The following is a 23,037-nucleotide window of genomic DNA, read 5'->3' as shown; positions in this document are numbered from 1 at the left end:
ATAAACAAAAGAAAAAAACCAATGCGAAAATCCCCCAGGCCTGTAAGGCCGCAGCCGGAGACTCAGCCCGTCCCTCGAGCACGGACAGATCTAGTAGAAAGTGGCCTGGACATGGCGGTAACTGGTTGTGAGAACTCAGGAAGCCAGGAGGGCTGCTCTGAGCCCAGCTCTTTAGAGAGGGGGAGCTCGGCTGTACTGGTCACTTTCCAAGAGCTGCTAACCTGACACTTCATTGTGTCCTACTTCACCAAACAAAACAAACAAAGCAAAACAGCCAAGACACACAAACACAGTCTTTGCGGCGAGGGTCACAGATGAAATGGGGGCTTCATCCTATTCTCCATCGGTCCTTTCTGCTGAGAGCTGGGAAGTAGCCGTGTCAGCAGCAGGTCGGCTGTACCCTTCCTCCTCAGAATCCCGAAGCTAAGCCGCCAGCGGGGTCTGTCATCCTGCTGCTGCAAAATGCGGTCAGGGTCGAGTTCCAGAGTCATCTGGGTTCACACACTAGAACTTCCATTAACCACCACACTTGAACCAACAGTCAAATAGAAAAGGCTCGACTTAGAAACTGCACTCAGATCAAGAGCTTCACCTATGATTCTAGTAAGGAAACCAGTATCTCAGAGAGCAGATACGTTTTCAGGGACTTTTAAAGAATTCCACGTGACAAGCGACACGGACAAGCGTCCTGCAGATGCACGCAGGAGCAGTGCCCCTTGCACAGGCAGTTTGCTGCGGCCCGCAGAGACCTAAGGTTGAAAATGGTATAATGAAGATACTTGGTTTTTGGGAATTTCAAAATTTCCTTCAAAGCAAGCCACTTAGAGCTCTATTACCAACCTGTTTTCCCTTCTCTTGTAAATCAAAAAGTACAAATACATTTCATGTGCAGTTCCTCATTTAACGTCGAGTCCGAATGGCCAAAGGTAGAATTTTTAATTACAGTGAGCCCCGAATTAGGAAACACCAACAGTTAGCATACGTAGGAGAAAAACCATGACAAACACAAAATATGAGAACTTTTTTTTTCCTGGCCACAAATAATAATGGAGAGTTATATAAGCCATGAGAAGTAGTAATAATAAAAGAATAATTCGCATTAAGTTCAAAACTTCTTGGGAAAGCTATTTTGGATTAGAGAATGTATTATTTACCTCAGAGTGTGCAGGCTTAAAAGTCAAATTGTCAAAGTTATACCCCCCAACACACACACAAGATGTATATACAGGCTGGAATCCAGAAATTAAGGTTCAAAGTATAAATATTGATAATTTCAACTGAATTCAGAATGGTCTCAGAAAGATGGTACAATTTAGGATAGAAACTGAAAGGGTATCCTATTTTCCTTTGTGATATATGTAGGTTACCCTATTTTTTCTCTTCAGGATCCTTTTCTTTCTCCTAAGGAATAAGCTAAAATTTAGTTATTTTCATTAAAAGAACTTCTTAGATGCAATCAACAAATTATAGAGGAAGTCAGGACAGAGTTCACAGATATGTATATGTGCATGTGTCTCTGTGTGTAGGTCCGTCTATAAATACCTTCTCCATTTGCAGCTGAAGGAGGGAGGCATGCCTCATGAAGACCTCCAGGTCGCCACCCTCGTTTGATTCTACAGATGACTTGAGTGATTCACCACCTATAACAGACCGACCTCTACCCCATTAAATGTTTCTCGGGTAAAAGTTCCCGCCATTCCAAAATGCTGAGACTTGGCCCATCTCATTTGCTGGGAAAGCAAGAGCCTACTACAGCTTTTCACCAGAGCCAAAATCTGGAAAGAAGTAAGAGTAAGAACCAAGAGTGCAGATAAGTGTATTTGAAATGACTGTTCAGTATGACTTCGATTCTGTGTAGTTTATTACAGTCCAAAGACATGAAGTTCTTATGAAATAAAGTCATATGGTACAGATAAAAACAGGCCAGTCAGAGTTGTTTTGCGGGCCAAACTGTGGACCACCCAACAGTTCACATTTTAGGAATTTGAAACGTCTAAAAATAGATAAGGTGGTTTCTCAAAGAAAAAGAGAGAGAAAGAAACAGGGAGAGAGAATAAGAGGGAAGGAAAGAAAAGCGAGGGAAGGAGGAAGGAAAGCAATAAGAAACCATTCCAGAAGTGTTAGCTAACAAGACACCTTACTTGGAAAGAAGGGGCAAACGCATAAAAATGCGTCATTTGTGCAGGCTACGGCAACAGTAAACACAGTTGAAAACATAGGCCTCGTAGTAATTTTGTATTGGCATATATATAATGTCTCTGGCGCTTTTAAAAAATATGCAGAGACTAATAATTAAGGATCATTCTAGACAAAAATACAATACATGGTAACGGGGCAGGGGGTGGGGGGAGGAGGAAAGTCTGGTCTCAGGCGAGAGCCCCACAGACATTCCAAGATGAAGCTATGTTTTTTGGTAATTCTAGTGGATATGGCAGCAAAAATAGTTGTAAGGGTGTTGGCTGGTTTTGAGCAAGTTATTTTCAAATATCACCTTACAGCTACATTTGCAAAAGCATCTTTGTTCATTTTGTTAACCCTGTAAAATGTCTATATGGATATCTCTTTCTAAGACAAAAGAAAAGGAGCTGGGCTGTGAAGGGGTAAGGGATGTGTGCTTTAAAACAGACACGAACCCCTTCTGGGCTCCTCTCACACAAAGGAATACAGATTCTTAAATAAAATAATACTTCCTTAAAAATCTGCCACCTCACAATTGTTTACATCATAGAAAAATAGCATTTTTTTGTAAAAAGAAATATAGTTACTTTGTTAAAATGGTCTTTTTTAAACCAGCAATTATTTTTCATATAAAGAATTTCTAAACATCCATACAGAACATAAAAATAGATAATACTGAGGGCAAAGCAGACGATGGCATGTTTGCAAATGATCAAAGTATTTCATCGCCAGATAAATAATACTCTGAGTACATTATGGTACACGTTTTAATCTTTTAGGAACTTAAAAAGATATTGCTTTTATTCTCTGATGGCAAGTTACTTATAAATAGAGTTACTTGCAGCAGCAGAAGGCCAGACTGATTAGAAATGGGTCGTATATATTCATCCATTTCCCCTCAACTGAAAGTGCTGGAACGCCAGGCAGCTGGCCCAAGTCCCAAACTCCTTAGCGCGAGCAGGGATGACAGGCCGTAGAGATGCAGAGGGGAATTCATGACATTCACAGTCCTTTCAAAATCATTCACGTCTGAATTTTCACATAGAACCAGATTAACACCAAACTATTTACCAGCTTGGCTAAGTCCATCATTATGGAGAGTTTGTGTGGCTCCTTTCTAAATATAGGTATTAACTCTTCATATTATGAAAACAGATGGTTTCAACGGACTACTGCTTTATTTCCACAAAGTGACTCTGGAGGGATGAGGAATTTCTTGGTGGCAGTGGGAGAGGCTGTGACCGCATACTATAGGCCAGCGGGCTCCAGCCGACACGGGGGCGAGCCGGGCCAGCAGGCCAGACGACACCCCATGAGGAAACTCTAGCAATCTCGGGCTTCACTGGCATCTCCTTACACCCTCTCCACTCTGCTAGGGTCATAGGAATCTGAAAAAGCAAAAGCAAAAAAATAAAAAGGCAAAAAAAAAATATTAGTGGTATATTCAATTAGTGTGTTTTCTGTTTAATCCTCAGACCACAAGTAAGTATGTTGAGGGAACAAAAAATCCACAAGTGTAAAGTGAATGCTTAGATATTTAAACAACATTGATTTCACTGAGGAGTAAGAAACTATCATTAAAAGACTATTTTAAAAGGACACGTGTGATCATCACCTAATTACAGATGGAAACATGGGAGTTGCTTAATTTTTGAAAGTCCTTTCCTGTTGTCCACAGTGGAACAGGAGGACATCGGGAACTTGAAACACAACACTGGTAAACCTGCAGGGCTACGTCTGGCTGACACTCAGGAGTTGTTTTTCTTTCTTTTCTTTCTTCTCTTTCTTTCTCTCTCTCTTTTTGTAAATTACAACTCTAATGAAATCTTGCTTTAAAAAAATGCATCCTTGTGGGGCGCAAGGGTGGCTCAGTTGGTAAAGCGTCTGCCTTCGGCTCAGGTCATGATCCCAGGGTTGCTGGAGGGAGACCCACATTGGGTTCCCTGCTCAGCTGGGAGTCTGCTTCTTCCTTTCCATCTAACCCTCCCCCCACTGCTTGTGCTCTCTCTCTCTCTCAAATAAGTAAATAAAATCTAAAAAACAAAAAAACATCTTTCTAATCAAATGCAAGCTTGGGGACCCTGAAATCCTGACTGCCTGGGCGACAGCGAGAAGCCTCCAATCCCCGACTACCACCAGCCAGCAGACAGGCCTCGGATGGACTCATGACTGGTAACAGCCTCTTCTAGGCCTTCCCACATACCCAGGTGTAAGAGCCTGGGCCACCACCCCGAATCATGCCACAGCCCACACTGGAAAATCCCAACCTGGGCCCACGTGAGTGGGGTTTCCAAAACGGGACCCCATACACAAGGTCATGCGGTCGGAGGGCTGCGGCCTCCTCATCCGACTCCCTCCCGACTCACAGATCTCGGGGACCCGGGTCAGCCTCCAGCTCACCTGTGGGCCTCCTACAGCCAAAATTTCCCACCACAGCAGATCAAAGGCGTCCTGACTGTTTAAGAGAAGCCGCGTAACAAAACCTAGGACTGGCCGAACTTGGCAGTTACAAACGCTACTGCAAAGTCTCTGCTCTGATCTGTCTGGGCCACTGGCCCTGAAGAAAGCCATCGAGATCCTTTCCAGTTTCTCCAGCAGCCAGACACTCTGCCGCGCCTCCTCACACCGTCTCAACTCCGCCACAACCGGGCTACGATCCCTCTGCGACCGTGACAACGAAGGCCGTGCGGACAGCGCGGAGTCCGGCGGGAGAACCCAGACGGACGCGGTGCGGGAAGCCGCCCGCTCGGCCTCCAGCACCGCGTGCTGCCCCAGGGGCCCGCGCAGCCACAAGCCCGCGGGGTGCGGCGGGGTGCGGGCGGGGTGCGGCGGGGTGCGGGCGGGGTGCGGCGGGGTGCGGGCGGGGTGCGGCGGGGTGCGGGCGGGTGTGCTCCTTCACATCTCCGACACTTGGCCGCGTGGCATGTGACGACAGAGGCTTCGCACAGCTGGGCCCGCATCTCTGTGCTCCGTCAGCCTCCCGGGTGCAGATTCCGAGGGTGACCCACTTGGAGCAAAAACCTCTTTTTATCTCCTGGAAAACGGGGTGGGCGGCCCTAACGGAGGACGCGGTGGGTGGGGCGCATTTTCAGAGGCCAGAGGCAGGGAAGGGGTTGAGCATCAGGGGAACGTCTGGGTCCGTATATAGGGCACGGGGCCACCCACTTCCACCGGGCAGAGGGAGACACCGCCACACAACAGGCCTGCAGCCCAGAGCCAGGCGGCCGGGGAAGACCTCTGGAGGACGACAGACTCCTTCTGCGGATCCGGGAGGATGCGGGCTCATAACCCCATGTTAAATTTTTCTAGAAGTTGTGTTAAAGCAAATAAAAGGGAACAGGTACAATTAACTTCAATAATATATCTTATTTTGCCAAAGAGACCCAAATTATTATCATTTAAACAGGTAACCAATATAAAAATTGAGAAACCCCCCAAAAATGTTTAGACTAAGTCTTTGAACCCTAGTGTGTAGTTTACACTTGTAGCCTGCTGTAGCCTCAGCCTCGCTGAGCAGAGAGCCTGATGTGGGGCTCAATCCCAGGACCCTGGGATCATGACCTGAGCAGAAGGCAGAGCTTTAACCCACTGAGCCATCCAGGTGCCCTGAAAGGACCACCTTTAAATTGCAATAAAGGTATTTTATGATACAATGGGTACTACGACACCACACAGATCCTGAAGTTCTAGAAGGGCCCATGCGTGTATGCTGGGCACGGGAACATCACAGATATCCGTGACATAAACTTATTTTAAAATTCCAGAACAGGGGCGCCTGGGTGGCTCAGTGGGTTAAAGCCTCTGCCTTTGGCTTGGGCCATGATTCCAGGGTCCTGGGATTGAGTCCCACGTCGGGCTCTCTGCTCAGCAGGGAGACTGCTTCCTCCTCTCTCTCTGCCTGCCTCTCTGCCTACTGTTATCTCTGTCTGTCAAATACATAAATACAAAAAATCTTTAAAGTTCTAGAACAAACTCTGAATCTGAGTGGGCTGTGAATTCGGGCACGGTGAAAGGGCTCCTACCCACTGGGATGGTGGGAACAGGGGTGGGACGGGCACTGAGATGACGATTCCTGTGTGTAGAACGATAAAATATACCAAGAGGAAAACAAAACCCAAGAATTTATCAGCAAAAAAAGCAATGAGACTTTATATTAACTTGCGAAGCAACAATGAGGGAAAAAGGTAACGTGTCTCCAAGTTTGACCATCTCGATTATATGATCTGCATTCCTCTCAGAATGAGTTTGAACAGGCCTGGTGACTGTCATGTGAGGGGCCATGGAGGTTCATCTGAGCCCCAGCGCATGGACGAAACCTCATGGGGTCCTGCTATATAATTATTTAATCATGCCAGAGCGAGCTGTGTGGCATCCCAGGAGCTCTCTGCCTTTAGATCTGGGGTCATTTTATTATGTACTAAGAAATGCATCAAATGGAGAGGGGAAAAAAATTCTAGTGATTGTCAGTAACTATTGTTTAAAAAATAAAAGTTCTCGCAGAGCTGTTTCTAAGGGCTGGCCAACATAAAAACTGGCATTATCTACGTGTTTTCAGATACCTGTCCCACCTGCATTCGCATGCCAAATGATCAAGCTGAAATGGGAGGGAGTGCCTCACTGAACTAGCAGTTTTGTGTTATAAAATCCTCCCTGAAATATGTGGGCCGTGTACAAGACACAGAAACCTGGACAAACTGGCGTTTATTATTGTAACAGGATTTGTCTTGTTTTAAAATCCTTACAGTTCTTAGGATGAGGCAGGACTGAGGGAGAAACTCATTTAACTCATGCTTAACCCACCGAGCCACCCAGGCACCCCCTTTTTTTTTTTTTTTTTGTCAAAGATTTTATTTATTTATCTGACAGACAGAGATCACAAGTAGGCAGAGAGGCAGGCAGAGAGAGAGAGGAGGAAGCAGGCTCCCCGCGGAGCAGAGAGCCTGATCATTTAACTCATGCTTAAAAGCACGTGAGCATACTTCGGGTGGGGAAGGAGGGAGCAGGAGAGGAAATGGGCAGAAACCCGATAAATCCCAACAACTAAAAAAATGGGCCATGTAACACCTTCTTCCATCACTGGGGCAAGAGCTGTACATCCTTACTGTTGTCTTTCTTGGCAAAGACCAAACTGGTCCAGTCGGATGACCCAAGAGGGCCCCGACAAATGGGTTATTTCCAACATGTATTTTGTGGAAGCAACTGAACAGCACTCACTAACGCTCCTAACAATCATACTGTATTTGTGGGAAAATGTAGAAAGTGCCATAGGCAAGTTCTGTGGAACAAAAATTCTGGACATTACTAGCTGAAACAAGGAATCCTGTTTAAATCCTTGGATTTCAAAGTAGAAAAGAGAGAAGGGAAGGGGTGGGGCCCAACCCCACAGTGAGAGACCAGAGGGCCTGGCTCAGGACAGGGGCCCGGGGCTCTGGGTCAGCGAGGTCACACACACAAGGGTACAGTCTCCCCTTACTGTAAAAAGGTCTGAATGAATGAGTCAAGGTCCCTTCCTGTCTGCAGTTTACAATCAGGCCTTTTGACATGTCCCTCTGCTCTTCTAGAGTTCTAGAATTAGTTCTAGAGTACATCATTGCTGATTCCCCGGCCCCTGAAGAAAATGCTAGAAACAGAGATGCCTGTTTGTGGCAGCGCTGAGAGGGTGAGACTGCGTTTGGGGGAAATCCCTGTTGCTGTCACCAGGAACCCGCCTTGTGCTTTGACCTGGAGCAGCTCTGAAGGCATTAAGGTGATAGGAGGGAGAGGCCCAAAGGCCAAAACCCTCTGTCCTGGGCTTTAGCACTCAGACCTTAGGGGGCCTCCTAGGACAGAGCTGGTGGGTGAATCTTTTAGGGTAGAGTGTTGAGAAAGTGCAAACTTCTCCTTTTATCTACTAAACCTTTTTCACGTTTCAAAAAACGTACGGTAGCAAAAACAGATAAAAGTGTGGGACAAAGGGTTTGGGAAGGTGCGCGGTAAGACCCGGCATCACAGGCCGCGTAGTTCACGTTGTTATCTCGGTACGTCTTTCTTAATCAATCAGGTGAATAAAGAGAGTGCTGGTGGCCTGGGTGAAGTCTTGTTTGGGGCGAGAGCGCAGACTACCCACAGGACGGCCTCCTACAAGGTTCGTCAAGGTCCGACCAAAGTGGGAACGCTCTACTGATTTCCCTCTCCACAGTAAGGGGCCCAAAATTTGTTTCTGTAGGTAGCTGTCTATACTTGTTTGCATAGGTCATTTCCACATAGATATAATCCTTCACAATATGCACAGGATCTTGATTCTTAAGCAAAGCTTCTGGATAATTCTTTGTAAAATAAAAGGAAGACTCTTTTGGTACAGTAATAACTGACAATCTCGGGATTTTCATCACCCACCAACCTCCAGTTTTCTGCACACCCGCCGGCTCGCCTGACCCCTCACCTGGGCACCAGAAGTCCTGCAGGACGTCCTTCTCCTCCCTCTGTGCCGACGGATGCCGGTCTTCTTCCAGCGGGGAGCCGCCACTAGACACAGGGGGGCTGTTCCCGGCCTTCAGAGACACCGGGCCTCCGGGCGGCACCCTGGGGCCCCTCTCGGCCGTCAGGTCCTCGGCCTCGTCCACGGAGTCCGCGCTCCGCGAGCTCAGGAGTCTCATCCGAGACACGGAGTTCACCTCCTTCATCCTCATCAAGCGGTCAGGGTCTGCCCTCCTCGGGGGGGAGGCCAGTTTCTCTTGTAAACTTTCAATCACTTTGGAAGTGCTTCTGAGCCGCTTTTCGGAGCCTGGCACACTTGGGGTCCTTTCTATAAAATGGAACAGCGTGGACCTGAAGGGTGGTTTTGTCCCCACATCCTTGTGATTGAAGGGCTGGGACTCCTGGGGGCTGGGCTGAGGCTCCGGGCTGGGGGCCTCACTGGGAATGGTCCCGTCCACACCGGAGTGCTCAGCGGCCAGGGGAGCCCAACGGGCACTGTCCCTCTCCCCGACAAATAGAGGGCTTTTGGTCCAGCCGCACTTTCTCCTGCCATAAAAGGCATCAGTGGACAGCGGGGGATCATCCGGTGGGACTGAGCTGGACACAGACTCCCCCCTGGGGGCCTCCGGCCCGAGGGCACTCCCGTCAGGCTCGGGGTGCTGGTTCTGTCCCATTCTCCTGGTGCCTGGCAGCAGGGACTCCACGGCCACCTCAATGCCCAGGATCCTTGCAGCCCTCGCTTGAAGGGACTCATTCGGGGGGATTTCTATTGCACTCGCTTGCCCTAAAAACCCATCTAATTTCTGGGCACTACGCTCTCGTGCGGGCGGCAGCCCCACGGACCTCAAGTCCGGCGCCGAGAGTCCTCGGGGTTTGCTGGCAAGAGAGAGCTGCGGCGGCGGGCTCCTCTCCCCTCCGGCCCCCGCCTTCCGAGGGGCTGCTGCGCTCGGCTCCGCGGAGATAAAAACGGCCTGCAGCTCCTCACCTCCCTGGGGCGGCGGCACTTCAGCCGGATCTGATGAGGGCACTGGTTTTGTGTCACCTGACCTAGAAGATGTCCCTCGGTGCAGCGGACCCGAGCTGTCCGCCAGCTTGTTCGCTCTGGGCTCAGCCTCCTGGTGTCCCTCCTCTGCGCCCAGGCTTCTGTGCACCCATAACGAGGCTGCACCCCTGCCGCCGCCCACTGTCGCGGGGCCCGGGGACAGAGGCGGGGCCGGGGACCAGCTGGGCTTCTGCTCGTCACTCCAGCTCTCAGACTTACTCTTCACTCTCCCCGGCCAGGCCCCGGGCTCGTCCAGCACCGGCCTCCTTCGGGGCTCCTCAGCTCTCCAGGCCCGGCTGTCTTCACCGAAGCCCCAGGTCTTGCCCAGGACATCAGCGTGGACTTCACACGGCCACTCTGTGTCACTGTCCTCACTGCGACTGTCACTGCTGCTCTGACCACTGTCCTCCTCCTCCTGAAGCTCCTTGTTAAAACTTTCTAGCTGGCTGATCAAGTCCCAGGGCCGCCGGCTAACCGGCTTCAGGAGAAACTGCCCGAACGGCTGCTTGCTGTTGCAGGGGCCGGTGGTCTCCCCCTTCACCACCTCGCCCTGGGGCCTGGGGCTGGTCCCGCGGACGCGGCCGTCCACGTCGGCCTGACCCGGCACTGCTTTCAGAGCAGGTGCCTGGTGTGTGCAGGACATAGTTCTCGAGAAAGCGCTGTTGCTGGAGGGGCTCAGGGACATCTGACCTTTGAGGGGAGGGGCCTTTGGCCCCTGGTTCTGGTCCCTGGAAGCTGATGCCACGGGCACGTGAGAGTCAGAGGCCATGGGGTCTGAAAATCTGGGAGTCAGTACGGCTTTGGGGGACCCTCCCGGCTTCTCGGTGGGGGGGTGCCGTGGGCTCTTGGAGTCCTCAGTGAAAGTGGTTTGTGTTTGCTGATCTCGGTACTGGTGCCCTGGCCACGAGCCAGAATACTTGAGCTCTCTGTGTTTTGCAGGGGGAATGAATCTGAGGTCATCTGTTTGTTTGCCTTCTTCTGGTTCCCCCAGATCTTGTTTCTGGAACTCTGTTCTCCCAGCCATGCTTCCTGTGAGAGCCTGCAGCTCCAGGTCGGTGGAAGAGAGGCTCAGCAGACTCTGCTCTTGCAAAGCCGTGCTCTTATCAAGCCCATTCGTTCTCTCGGTGCTCTGTTTTAAGTCATTGTTGTTCGTATCTGTATCTGGCAGATGTGATTGGGATTTAACTGGGATGGAAACCAAACAAAATATCGTCTCATTCATTTTTTTCTTTGAACTTTTCTTGGTCTGAATCCCAGTTTCAAACTTCTTGAGCTTGGTCCGAGTTTCCCAGGTGCTCTCGCCCTGTGGGCTTGGGGAGGAGGCTGGGCCTTCTGTGTGTCCATGCTGGCGGCGGCCCACAGCAGGCCACCGTCCTCTTGTGGCGCCGTGGTCTCTGTGGTCAGGAAAGCCACCGTTCTCCACATCCCTGGGGAGCCGGCCCCACGCCCGCTGGGGACTGGGCTCGGCGGTGATGGAGCTGCCGACACTGCCCGGCAGGGTCGTCACCATCTGTGAGCTCAGGGTGGCACCATCGTGCTGACTGCGTCCGGGCGCAGGTGTGGGGACCGCGCTGGGACCGCAGTTGTAGGACTTCTCCTCAACCTTTGTTTCCTGACAGAAACCCTGGGGGTGGGCGAGTTTAAAATGTCGGATCCGCGGGTCGTCGAAGGGAATATATAGAACAGAGCTGTCGTAAGCGGTGGTGGGCCGGGGCTGCCGAGGGGAGCTGCGAGGCGAGCGTGGGCTCACCCCATACGTGCTCCCGGCTCGCGGGGGGCTGGGAGGAACCCGACAACCAGAGCCGGCCAGCTCCATCGGGGCCAGCTGCTGACGGGGACCACCACACACGGGCCGGGGGGCTGGATCGTCCCCGTAAGGGTTGGAGATGTGCTGGGGCGGTGACCGGTATGACGGCGGAGGCACGTACACGGGCGGCTCCAAGCCAGAGTCGGACACACACGGCTCCAGCCGGGGCTCGTGAGTCCTGCTCAAGTAGGAGATGCACAGGTCTGCCTGCTGACTGTCCGGAGAGTGGCTCTTCTCCACTGCCACCCGGGTGTGCTGCTGAGCGTCGTAAGATGGGGGCTTGAGGGGTCGCCCGAACTTAGGCCGGGGTAAAGGGGCCGAGGAGGCGCTCTTCTCGGGGTTCCTTGTGGATTCCAAATTTGGTACACAATTTGGGGGATAAAATGGCATTTTAGGAACACCTGGAAAATGTCCATCGTTTAACGGAATGGGAATGTCCATGCAACTCAGGCTCTCGGGCGAAAGAACCCTGGGCAAGGACTGGGATTTCCCTTTGCTTTGGGAATTCAGTGCTCGCTCTCCTTGCATGAATGGGTACAGATCTTGAAACAATTTCTCCCCATCACCATCAGACATCTGCCGCCCTAATTTCCTTGGCTGATTCCAGCTCTCAAGGCTGATATTCTGCCACTTGGCAGGTCCCGCCATTCTTAGCTCTTCTTCCCAAACTGCCTTCTTCATCACATTCTCTGTCCTTCCTCCAACTTCCCATGGACTCTCCCTCATGTGGACAGGCAGACTGTGCGCCTGGGCCATTCCTCTGTCCTCCAGATCTTCTCGGTCCCTTGGCCCCAGCACGCCACTGACCTCCTCTCCTCTTCTTCTCCGATGGGTGTGGTCGGGAGCAGGCTGGGGCTGAGAGGACCACCTTAGCACGGGCTGATGATAAAACCTACGAAACAAAGAGGCAAGGAAGTTATACCTGGGGAGGAACCACACAGAAGAAACAAGTCCTTCTCTGCTTCTGTGACTGGTGTTCCAAGTCAAACTCAGGCCAGTACTTCTGCAAAATATCTTCCCAAGCAGAGTACTTACGGACTTTAAGGAGAACATGGCCCACTAATTATGGCCGGAAGGCAGCCATGAGTTTTGCCACCAGAGGCCTAGGAGTGGCAGCAACAGGCTGCCCACAAGAACATCAGGACGTTGGTGGTACTTGAGAGGTCAAGGCTCTTGGAACTCTTAAGTGCCTAAGGGAACAAGGGTCGGCTGGAGAGCGGTATTCCTCCAAGTGTGCTCACGGGCCACCGGGAGTCCCCTCCCTGCTGCATCCTGACCACTGAGCTCTCCTGGGAGTCCATCTGGGAACCTGCTTCTCAGAACCCTACCCTAGGGCAGGGGTTCTTAACTGCAGTGTGGGCAGGAATCATGAGAAAGGGTTGCTCAGGCCCATACTGCCGGGTCCCATTCCCAGTTTCCGATTCAGCAGTTCCGGGCGGGACTCCGCAGAACTGTAATTCTAACACCTTGCCAAGCGATGGTGTCCCAGGCACCCCACTCTGAGAACCATCACAGCCAGTCGCTGTGAACCATGACTGCACGTTAGAATCCAGAGGGACTTCCCAAGTCCTGAGGCCCACACATAGCCCCGCTCCATCACGTCAGAGTCTGAGAGGCAGGAGGCAGACCTGGCAGTGGGGTCTCTCCAGGCACCCCACACTCCCAGTGTGCAGTTTGAGAGAGAACCACGGCTTCAACAGAGTTCCCGTAACTTCCTTGGTAGCAGGAAGCCCCCAGGTCTCAAACACATACGTTACCAAGTCTCTCGGGTAAAAAGTTCCCATTCGGGAGGTCTGTTCAGGGTCTAGTGCCCACAGGTGATGTGGGAAACACTGCTCGTGCGACTTGGAGATGCACCAGGAGGAGGGGGGCTCTGTCTGTGGGGCAGGAGCCCTGGGCAGGTAGGAGATGGTAGCAGCCGGTGCCAGCCTGCTGCTACCAGCTCGGCCCCCGTCACCTGGCCATACGGCAGAGTTTCCTTGGGAGCGCCCCCGTCTGGCCAGAGGGATGACATTGCAGCATCCCCTCACGTGATTCCAGCACGCACTGGAGTTCGGAATCACTGCTCTAACGCAGCCGAAGAAGAGATCTGCGCAGCACCATGGCCCGGCGCAGAGATGGTCGCCGGCTGCTACGAGTGACCGGGGGCTGCGAGGCTCGCTTCTCGGAACTGTGGAGAAACCATCAGCCTGAAGGCAGTGTGGCCCGCGCAACTGCTCTGATTAACAGACAATGATCCGACTCCAAAACCACCGTTGGTTTTTGAAATTATAAAAGCAATATGCATGTGTTGTCAAAAATTTGGAAAAATAGAGGAAAGTACAAAAGGCAAAAATTGCTTGTCCATCCTTCCACCCAGCAAGTTATTTTGATATATACCATCGAGTCTTGCTGTGGGTGAGAATGTGGATTTTCGAGGAGCCCTGGTTCCTGCTAGGGATCTGGTTTGTGCAGACACTTCCCTGCACGCACAGTGCAGACAGCCGTGGACACCTACGTGGCTGTCACCATGTGCTCAGTCCACGCCAAGGGCCTTCTGTCCATTAATGCACCAGCACCCCTGAGACAGGAACTGCTGTCCTTCCCACCGGACAGAGGAGGAAACAGAGGCACAGAAAGTAAGTAACTTAACACTAACATGCACTCGGGCACTTATGCTGTGTCAGGCACTGTGCGAAAGATGCCGAACTATATTTCCGCTGATCTCTCTCCCTTTTACAGGTAAGGAAACTGAGGCACAGAGAGGTTGGACATCTCTCCCAAGTTCCACAGCTTGTAAGGAGTAGGGACAGCTTCAAAGACATTAAGTGTGACCCAAATAAAGCCCATTCAGGTAGCCACTCCGTTTCAGTTCTTCCAACGTAATGCAAAATTCCTCAAGTGCATAATTTTAGCAGATGAAGTATTGTATCAGATCCCTTTAACCACTGTTGGGCCTCTCTAGAGGACATTCTGAAATGCTCTGAGGAATGCTGTTGTTCGCAAACACTAATCAGGTCTCAGCTTAGAATAAATCCTGAGAAAATGACAGATGCTGGTGAGGATGCGGAGAAAGGGGAACCCTCCTACACTGTTGGTGGGAATGCAAGCTGGTGCGACCACTCTGGAAAACAGCATGGAGGTTCCTGAAAATGTTGAAAATAGAACTACCCTATGACCCAACAATTGCACTACTGGGTATTTACCCTAAAGATACAAATGTAGTGATCCGAAAGGACACGTGCACCCTAATGTTTATAGCAGCAATGTCCACAAAAATAGCCAAACTATGGAAAGAACCTACATGTCCATCAAACAGATGAATGGATAAAGAAGATGTGGTATATATACACAATGGAATACTATGCAGCCATCAAAAGAAATGAAATCTTGCCATTTGCAACGACGTGGATGGAACTAGAGGGCATCATGCTTAGCGAAATAAGTCGATTGGAGAAAGACAACTATCACGTGATCTCCCTGATATGAGGAAGTGGAGATGCAATGTGGGGGGTTAAGGGGGTAGGAGAAGAATAAATGAAACAAGATGGGATCGGGAGGGAGACAAACCGTAAGTGACTCTTAATCTCACAAAACAAACTGAGGGTTGCTGGGGGGAGGGGGGTTGGGAGAGGGGGGTGGGGTTATGGACATTGGGGAGGGTATGTGCTATGGTGAGTGCTGTGAAGTGTGTAAACCTGGCGATTCACAGACCTATACCCCTGGGGCTAAAAATACATTATATGTTTATTAAAAAAATAATAAATTAATTAAAAAAAAAAGAATAAATCCTGAGAAAAGGAATTAGTAGACTGGGGGCATTATGTTATCTATATTATCAAATCTGCCCTTACATCCACGGTTCCAACTGACTCTCCCCTCTGTGGTGCCAGGAGAGCCTATCCTGCTGAACCTTTCCCATCTCTGGTCATTACAATTAAATTGTTTCCTTATTCGGTAAGTGGAAGTAACTTCTGATTGGTTTTAATTTGCATTTCTTTGGTTACTAGTGAGCTTAGCGGTTTATTCCCCCCCACATGCTCAGGTATCATTTGTGGTTTCCAAGGCCTCCTACAACACAGCCCACTTTTCGGCTGACAGACAGTGGCGTGAGGATGGTGGGAACATGGGGAGCTCTGGAGCCACTGGTTCTGGGCAACAGCAGGTGAAGGCCTGGGCAGGGGCTGTGGGGGAGCAGCTGCCAGGGACGGGCTGAAGGGGGACCATTCCCAACGCGCGGGCAGAGGCTGCTGTTGGGCGGGGGCCCGGGTGGTGAATGACTAATACGCATCTACGAGCATCATCATCGTTAACACAGGCATACCTCGCTTTACTGTGCTTTGCAGACTTGTTTACAAACTGAGCGTTCAAGATTTCGGGGGAAGAAGTCGGGCAGATGGGGCGGCAACAGCAAGAGAACAAGAAGTAGGGGCGGAGCCTGGAGATAGGACTGAATCATTGCCGTCTTGTGAGAACACAGGAACGGGTGAGGCGTCGCTTTTTATGGACGAACAAAGAAAGTGGTTTCTGGAGGTGGAACCCACTCCCGGTGAAGACGCCGTGGAGACTGGTGCAAGGACAACAGAGGACTTAGAACACTACAGACGCTGAGCTGAGAGGCACAGGCCTTGAGAGGGTTCAGTCCAAGAGTGGAAGAAGGCCTGCGGGGGATCCCATGCTGTCAGAGAGCATCACCTCTCACAGAGAAAGTGTTCACGAAAGGGAGAGGCGACCGCTGTGGCCAACGTCACTGCTGTCTCTTATTTTAAGAAATGGCCACAGCCACCCCACTTCAGCAGGTACCAACCTCCAGGCAAGATCCTCCTCCAGCAAAAGGATGATTTCGCTGAAACCTCAGATGGTGGTTAGTGTTTTTTAGGAATATTTTAATTTTTTAATTTTTTATTTCGTTAAGTAATCTCTACACCCCACATGGGGCTCGAACTCACGACCCCGAGAGCAAAAGTCGCATGTTCCGCCAAGGGAGCCAGCCAGGTGCCCCCATTTAGCAATATTTTAAATTAAGTTACATGCTCTGCTTGTTTAGACGGAACACTATTGCGCATGTAAGAGACCATGGTGTGGCATGCGTGTGACTTTAATATGTGTTGGGAAACCCTAAGACCCCTGATGCAACCCGCGCTGTCCCCAGGCACGCCATCAGCAGTGCGGGAGCAGGAACGGTACTTTGGAATTACTTCTTTTGCCTCAAGTCCTGCTCCTACCCCTGCTCCAGATAACTTCTCCAGCAGCCACTTAAAGCAAAACTGAGCTATGGGCTGAAGAAGTAGAAAATACGCAAAATCAATTCAAGGTAAAGCATTTGCACGGAGCGGCCCGAGAGCTTCCGCGCGGACTCATCATACAGCGGCGGCTGTCCTGACACTGCGCCTGGCTGAAGGCCGGCTTCTTTGTCTGCTTTTGTTGCTACTGAAATCTTATTCTGAGCCCTTAGGATCTGAATGCTTAGCAGAACCTTCTTGGCGCAGGTTCCACAGGGACCTGGCAGGGTGGAAGCCATCGCCTCCGCCCTCCTTTCGTAGCCCTGACCGGGGGGTGGGGGTTGGGGGGGTGGGGGTGGTGGTGGTGGTGGTGGTGTTGGGCCGCAAGTCACCACCATGAGCTCTGGAGGCGTGGGCCCTTCCCTCAGGAAGTCCTCTGTGACTGCCCGTCCATCACGGATGTCCTGAGAAACAGACTCTGGGGTCTCAGACTCTATGCACAGCCCAAGGGCAAGACTTAAGCTCAATAAGAAGTGACAATTGTCACGGACCCAATTAAGAGAGAGCGAAGAATCTCTCATGCCCCCGTTCTTCAGCAGCTGGTGAGTGGGCTTTGTAACCACATGGCTTTAATAAGCACCGCGCTTACTCCTTCCAGTCCTGTGGCCATTTTCCTGGGGTACCTGACTTTATGAAAAAACCACATTGTGTGGCTTTCGCTCATTTTCTCAATGGATAATCTGGCTTCTCAGTAAAAGTGTGGGGTGCTTAAGTGCCAAGAGGTGGCCGGGACCCCAAGGTGCTATTTGCCTAAGGACGTACCATGAGCACGACCAGAAGACAAATAAAGGGGCAAGAACACAAATCATGATTACCTCCACGAGTTATGTAGTCCCTTTTCTACCCCACCTAAAAAGGTGATGTTGTATCACCCTAACTTTGTCAAAACTGCCCTATCTAACCAATCAAAATGGCTAAGCATTCTGGATTCAACTTCTTTCTATTTGTACAAGACACCCAAATCCCAATTTAAGGTAAATACAGGTCATCTGGGAAATATTAATAATATGATAATAGAAAATGCTAAAGAGCCTATTTAACAAACATCTACCCTATACCCAAGATGAGCCTGACTCTGGCGGTTCAAGTGCACCCACCCAGGGGCAGTTCTGGTCCGTTTCTCCCTCAGACAACTTATCAAGCATGGGTATCTACGGGCTTTGATATCTGGTGTCCATTCTCTGCATGGCTTCAGGGCCAAGAACAGATTTTCTCATACCTTTGAGGAAATGAGATGAGATCAAATTTTTCTTTTTAAAAAAATGAGAGCTAATAATTTACATCTTAAAGAAGTTAACAATGGGACGTTTTACAAAAACAAGCTGAACACATTAATACAGGGTGGGAAAAAAGATAAGAAAAACAAAGTGGAATGTGAGAACTCAAATTGTGTGGCCAAGTTCAAAGAGAGAAGCAGGGTCTTTCTACAGAGCCCCTGGGAAAGCAGGACAGAGGTGAGACAGACATTACACTTGCTAACAGCCCCACACCTTATCACAGAGAAGAGACCTGATGTCAGCCAAACAACGGATAAAAACTGTTTGGAAAGTATCTGAAAGGTGAACACGTGAGAAATAACATGTCCAAAGGAAAAGAGGCAAGCGCATTCACTTCATATATAAAAGCTAACAATGAGGGGCACCTGGGGGGCTCAGTGGGTTAAACCTCTGCCTTCGGCTCAGATCATGATCTCAGGGTCCTGGGATCGAGCCCCGCATCAGGCTCTCTGCTCAGCGGGGAGCCTGCTTCCCCCTCTCTCTGCCTGTCTGTCTCCCTACTTGTGATCTCTCTGTTAAATAAATAAAATATTTAAAAAAAATAAGTCTACTAATACCTTTAAAAAAAAAAAGCTAACGATGAAAAAAGTTAGGAGACATTTCTATTAGTACACTCATGACTCATTTTCAACCACAACAGACAATACTGTCCTCCTTTGAAAAAAAAAAAGCCTCCTCAGAACGGCAGTATGGGACGTGACTTGGAACCACGGTTTCACACGCTCCGGGACCATCTTCTCTGTGAACTCAGGTCCTCAGGAGCTGAACCCACTTATCATCCAGGCACACGAGAGCCGAGCTCTGTGTCAATACTGTCGATACTCCTCCGTGAACAAGATCCTGAACCTGGTTCCCTGGGGGGCAGCCCCCGGGGTCTGGCCAACTGTGCTTCCTGCCGGAGGTCCAGGTGGAGGGTGGCAGGTTCCACCAACGCAGGCTCCGGGTCCCGCGAGCTCTTCCAGTCGGCAAGCCTGCCAGTCTCGCAGACACAGGCGCTGCTGATGGCCCTGCCACCCTACTGGTCACGTCCTACAGGACATGGGGGACAGTCGTGGCACTCGGCCAACACTATTCCTTCAGAAGCCACTCCCTATTCCAGCTGGGCCCACCTGACCCAGACGCACAGTCTGAGCGTAAAGGCCACTTAAAGAGCCCCCGACTCCTCGGAGGGAAAGCTCTCTCCATCCAGACTGGCAGAGGCGTCGGGCCATCCCTTCAGAGTGACTCAGACTCACCCGTCCCCGTGCGAGATGTCTGACATGTTTCTGTGATCGGTCAGCCATCTACTGCTGTGGAATTTGCTCTCGATGCCCTCCGGGCCTGGACGCCTGCAGTTTCATTTCTCAGCGTGCCTCGGTATACTCAATGCGCTATACTGTGGAAACCACCCGCCGACCCAGGGCAATAAGGAGGGGATTTTGGAAATGGGGAAACATGAGGGCAAGAGAAGATTAAGACTCACATAGGGAGGACAGCCTAAAAATCGGAGAAGATAAGGCGGCTCTGGACACATTATGGATCAATATCACTGTCCGGCAAAAATTCAATCTGAACAAGAATTGTTACCTGTACTTACTACCGGTTACTCGTCGCCATCTGATCAATTTCCTAGCTTTGGGAAGACGACAGAGCAGAGGGCAGAGAGGAGCTGGCAGCTGCGGTCAGGCCAGAAGGAACCCAGCGAACCCGGGTCCGCCCCCAGGGAGGGTCAGGGCCGCGGCGCCCACACCCGGCTACAGGGAGCATGGCTGGCTTTGGGCTTCTCCGTGCCCCAGCAGGGAGGGTGTTCCAATGCCCTGAGTGGAGCCCGAGCACCTGGTCAGGACGCCGGGCTTCCCCGCCTGTGCCTTCCGCGACATCACTTCCCTTCGCTTTGTCTCTGATTCTTCATTTCTACTCAAGGGATGGGAACACTTCCTTCCTAAGTTTCCTGGGAGGGCTTAATGAGAAAATACATTTAAACTGTTTGGTGAAGCGTCTCACACAATAAGCCCTCAGTTTTTTAAAAGCAAGTATCACTATTATTAACCCAATTAAAATAAATTCTCCGCAGCGACGATCATTTTGAAAATTCTTTTCCTCCCGTCGTCCGAGGAAGGAGGTAAGTGGCACAAAGGAAAGAGAGAACTGAGTGTTTGTCTTATGTGATGATTATTTTAGATCGGTATTGTCTTTTTTGAGTCCTAATCAATGGGCCTTCACAATAACAGGAAATGATGATAAAGCTGACTGTCATAACAAGACTCCGCCCCTCCGGGGACGGCTGGTCTCTAAGGAAGAAGCTACACCCGCTTCCACAATGATCGTGGAGAACAAACCAATATTTAGTTTATTAAAACAAAGCAGGAACAGCAATCTCTGATCCATTTTTTTGCATGTAACACCAACAGGTGAGGCAGATACTGAATTTTCATGTTTTCTTTTTTAAAGATTTTATTTATTTATTTGACAGACAGATCACAAGCAGGCAGAGAGGCAGGCAGAGAGAGAGGAGGAAGCAGGCTCCCCGCTGAGCAGAGAGCCCGATGCGGGGCTCGATCCCAGGACTCTGGGATCATGACCCGAGCCGAAGGCAGAGGCTTTAACCCACTGAGCCATCCAGGCACCCCTCATGTTTTCTCTTTAATAAAGACATAGCTCTACCATGAAAACGTCTTCACCGGCGCAGTCTACACAATGTCACCATCAACAATGAGGAAAACCACCCCTAGTCTCTGGCTTCTCCCCCACGATCCTGTCACCACGCACAATGACATGCAAGGAGCACTCTCCATACCTCAGAGGCTAAGCTTAGAGCAGTGCCAAGTGGGAGAGCCAGCCCCTGAGAAAGGTCAACCTGAGCCAGAAGGGGCTCGAAGGAACGAGTCTGCTCTCTGCGTAGACAGACGAGGACACTGCCCTCCGTCAAATACAACAAGTACACGTCAGTGCATCCACTCCACTCTGGTCTCAGGCTCTTTGACCCTCCTCAAGAGCTCAGAGGTATCATCATCTCCAAAACAAAGTGAGCCAGAACTGCAGACACGCTCAAGGCTCTGTTTTGGACCCATGTTTCATCTCCTCACCACCCAGTGCCTCTCACCTGGGTATCTGCTGGCTTCCCTCACGGACCCAGTTCTTTGGTGGAATAAGGAACTCAACTCAATTCTCCTGACGAGGGCCTGGCTACCCAGGTCGGTCAAGCTCTAGGCTGTGCTGTTGGAATCTCCCCATTAGCTCTAGGGGCACCTCCTCATCCTCATGGCTGATATTCCAGAAGTCTCACGTTTAAAGGATCTAACCTGCTTCTTGTCGGGAAGCCCTGGTAGCAGGAAAGCCACGTGAGAAGGTGTGTGGTGGGGGAGTGGCTGCAGGTGTGTCTGGATGGTGGCAGCGCTTAACAGCCAGAACAAGGCACCTCGTGAGAAGGGTTTACCAGAAAGAAAATGGGAAACACAGGGGGTCAGAATCTTCCGTGTGTGCCCATGAGCTCCTCGGCTCAAACAATTCGGACTTTCCTCTGTGAAGAGGTCAGGATACCGCCACCCAACAATTAGGAAATGAAGCAAGCAACTCAAAGACAAATAATGTCTGTGGAAATACAATTTTGTGAAGAAAAAGAGATACATGGAAACAGATGTTAAACTTGAGGCCTTCCTTTTTGGAAAACCATTATGAGCAGGCGATGTCTTGAGAGAAGCTTGAAAGGCCTCTGAGAAGTGACTGTTTACCACACCCATTAGCCCTATCGAGAACGGATGTTGGCTGATCAAATGGAAACCTCCTCAGATGAGGCCCGACCACATCAGAGCCCCGTCTAGATGGTGTGCCTCTCCTGAGTGACGCCTGCCGCTGATGACCAGACGTAATTGCTAGTTATTCTCGTGGTTAGCTAACAAACAGCTTTACCAGAATTCCTGGGGCCACGCAGAGAAGAACCTACTATGGTATGACTTTCAGATCCAAACTCCTGCTATGTTATTTTACAGCTTCCTCTGATTATGGTCTTTCAGTGGAAACATAGTAAGGAAACCGGGAATGCCTGATAACGGCCTTTTACATATTTTAAAGGTAGCTAAGTATTATTCAGTAATGGCTACTTACATCTTAAGCACACAGTTTCCTCCACGTATAGATAGATAACAGCTCGCTCTCGCCCTGTGCCCACTTCCTCTGTTCTCTCCTTAATCTCGCTGCGTGCACGTGCTGACAAGCCAGCCTTGGAACAACACAGGACGTGCACCAGTAGCTCAACTTCGTGCAAACTGATGAACTAAATAAATGATGCTTCTCGTTATAATCTTTGAACACAGATGCAACCGTGAGCTTCAGTAGCAACGCTTCCATACTGCCGGGGGGAGGACACAGGCGCCACACACGATGCACTTGAGAAGTTATCTGTTGTCGGTTATACGGCAAAAATGGGGATATGCTAAAAATCTAGCACCAACTCATCTGGTATACAGAATGCTATCTGGAGTTTTACGACAGCCACGGTCTTCCAGCTATGAACGTGTCAATCCTGTAGCGACATCTGAAGGGACCCATGAGGCTTTCCCTGTACCATGTGAGTGGCTTTGGTGCAAAGCCTGCAGCTGGCTCCGTAGCACCATCTGCTAAGCCTGCTAAGCGAGACCACTCAGGAGTGGTTAGCCTCGAGGTAAGCGCTCGGAGTATCTGACTTAAGGGGGAAATGCCAAGTATATGGAATTACTAAACGAACGACCTGTGAAAAGAGCAGGTTTTGGGATGCATGCTCGGCACCCCTCTCCCTCATCCACAGCCCCTTTATGGAGGGTGGGTAAAGATCACATAGCCACATCCGGTCATCCCTCCTCCCTGTCCACCTTCCCTTCCCTACCCAGCCCCTGCTCCCCATCCCGCTGATGGGATAGGGCTGAGACGTGCTAACCAAAGCTCAAGCCCGACCACTGAGTCCTTCTCTCAAAAACTGAAGAGGCTCAGGCAGGAGTCATGAGCGGTGTCTGGAGCTAAAGCACCATGTAGAAGCAACAGCAGAAGTAAGTCACCGTGAGT

The 23,037-nt window shown here is 50.5% G+C and overlaps 1 protein-coding gene across 2 annotated transcripts in view; it reads right to left on the bottom strand.

Annotated features, from left to right (window-relative positions):
• Positions 1–1,032: 1,032 nt before the first annotated feature.
• The window catches only part of JCAD (junctional cadherin 5 associated), a 38,850-nt gene continuing 16,845 nt past the window's right edge, over positions 1,033–23,037 (bottom strand). For both annotated transcript variants that reach the window (XM_032881601.1, XM_032881602.1), the window contains exons 3-4: positions 8,600–12,375; positions 1,033–3,566 (exon numbers count right to left, since the gene is read on the bottom strand). In XM_032881601.1, coding sequence (XP_032737492.1) covers positions 3,532–3,566; positions 8,600–12,375 — 3,811 coding nt within the window. In that variant the 3' untranslated portion in view covers positions 1,033–3,531. The remainder of the gene's footprint in view (positions 3,567–8,599; positions 12,376–23,037) is intronic.

The sequence above is a fragment of the Lontra canadensis genome, unplaced genomic scaffold, assembly GCF_010015895.1.
Source record: "Lontra canadensis isolate GAN:19392208 unplaced genomic scaffold, GSC_riverotter_1.0 scaffold76, whole genome shotgun sequence".
Taxonomy (NCBI): Eukaryota; Metazoa; Chordata; class Mammalia; order Carnivora; family Mustelidae; genus Lontra; species Lontra canadensis.
Note: the sequence above shows the minus strand (reverse complement) of the source record. Positions and strands in the feature narration are given on the sequence as shown.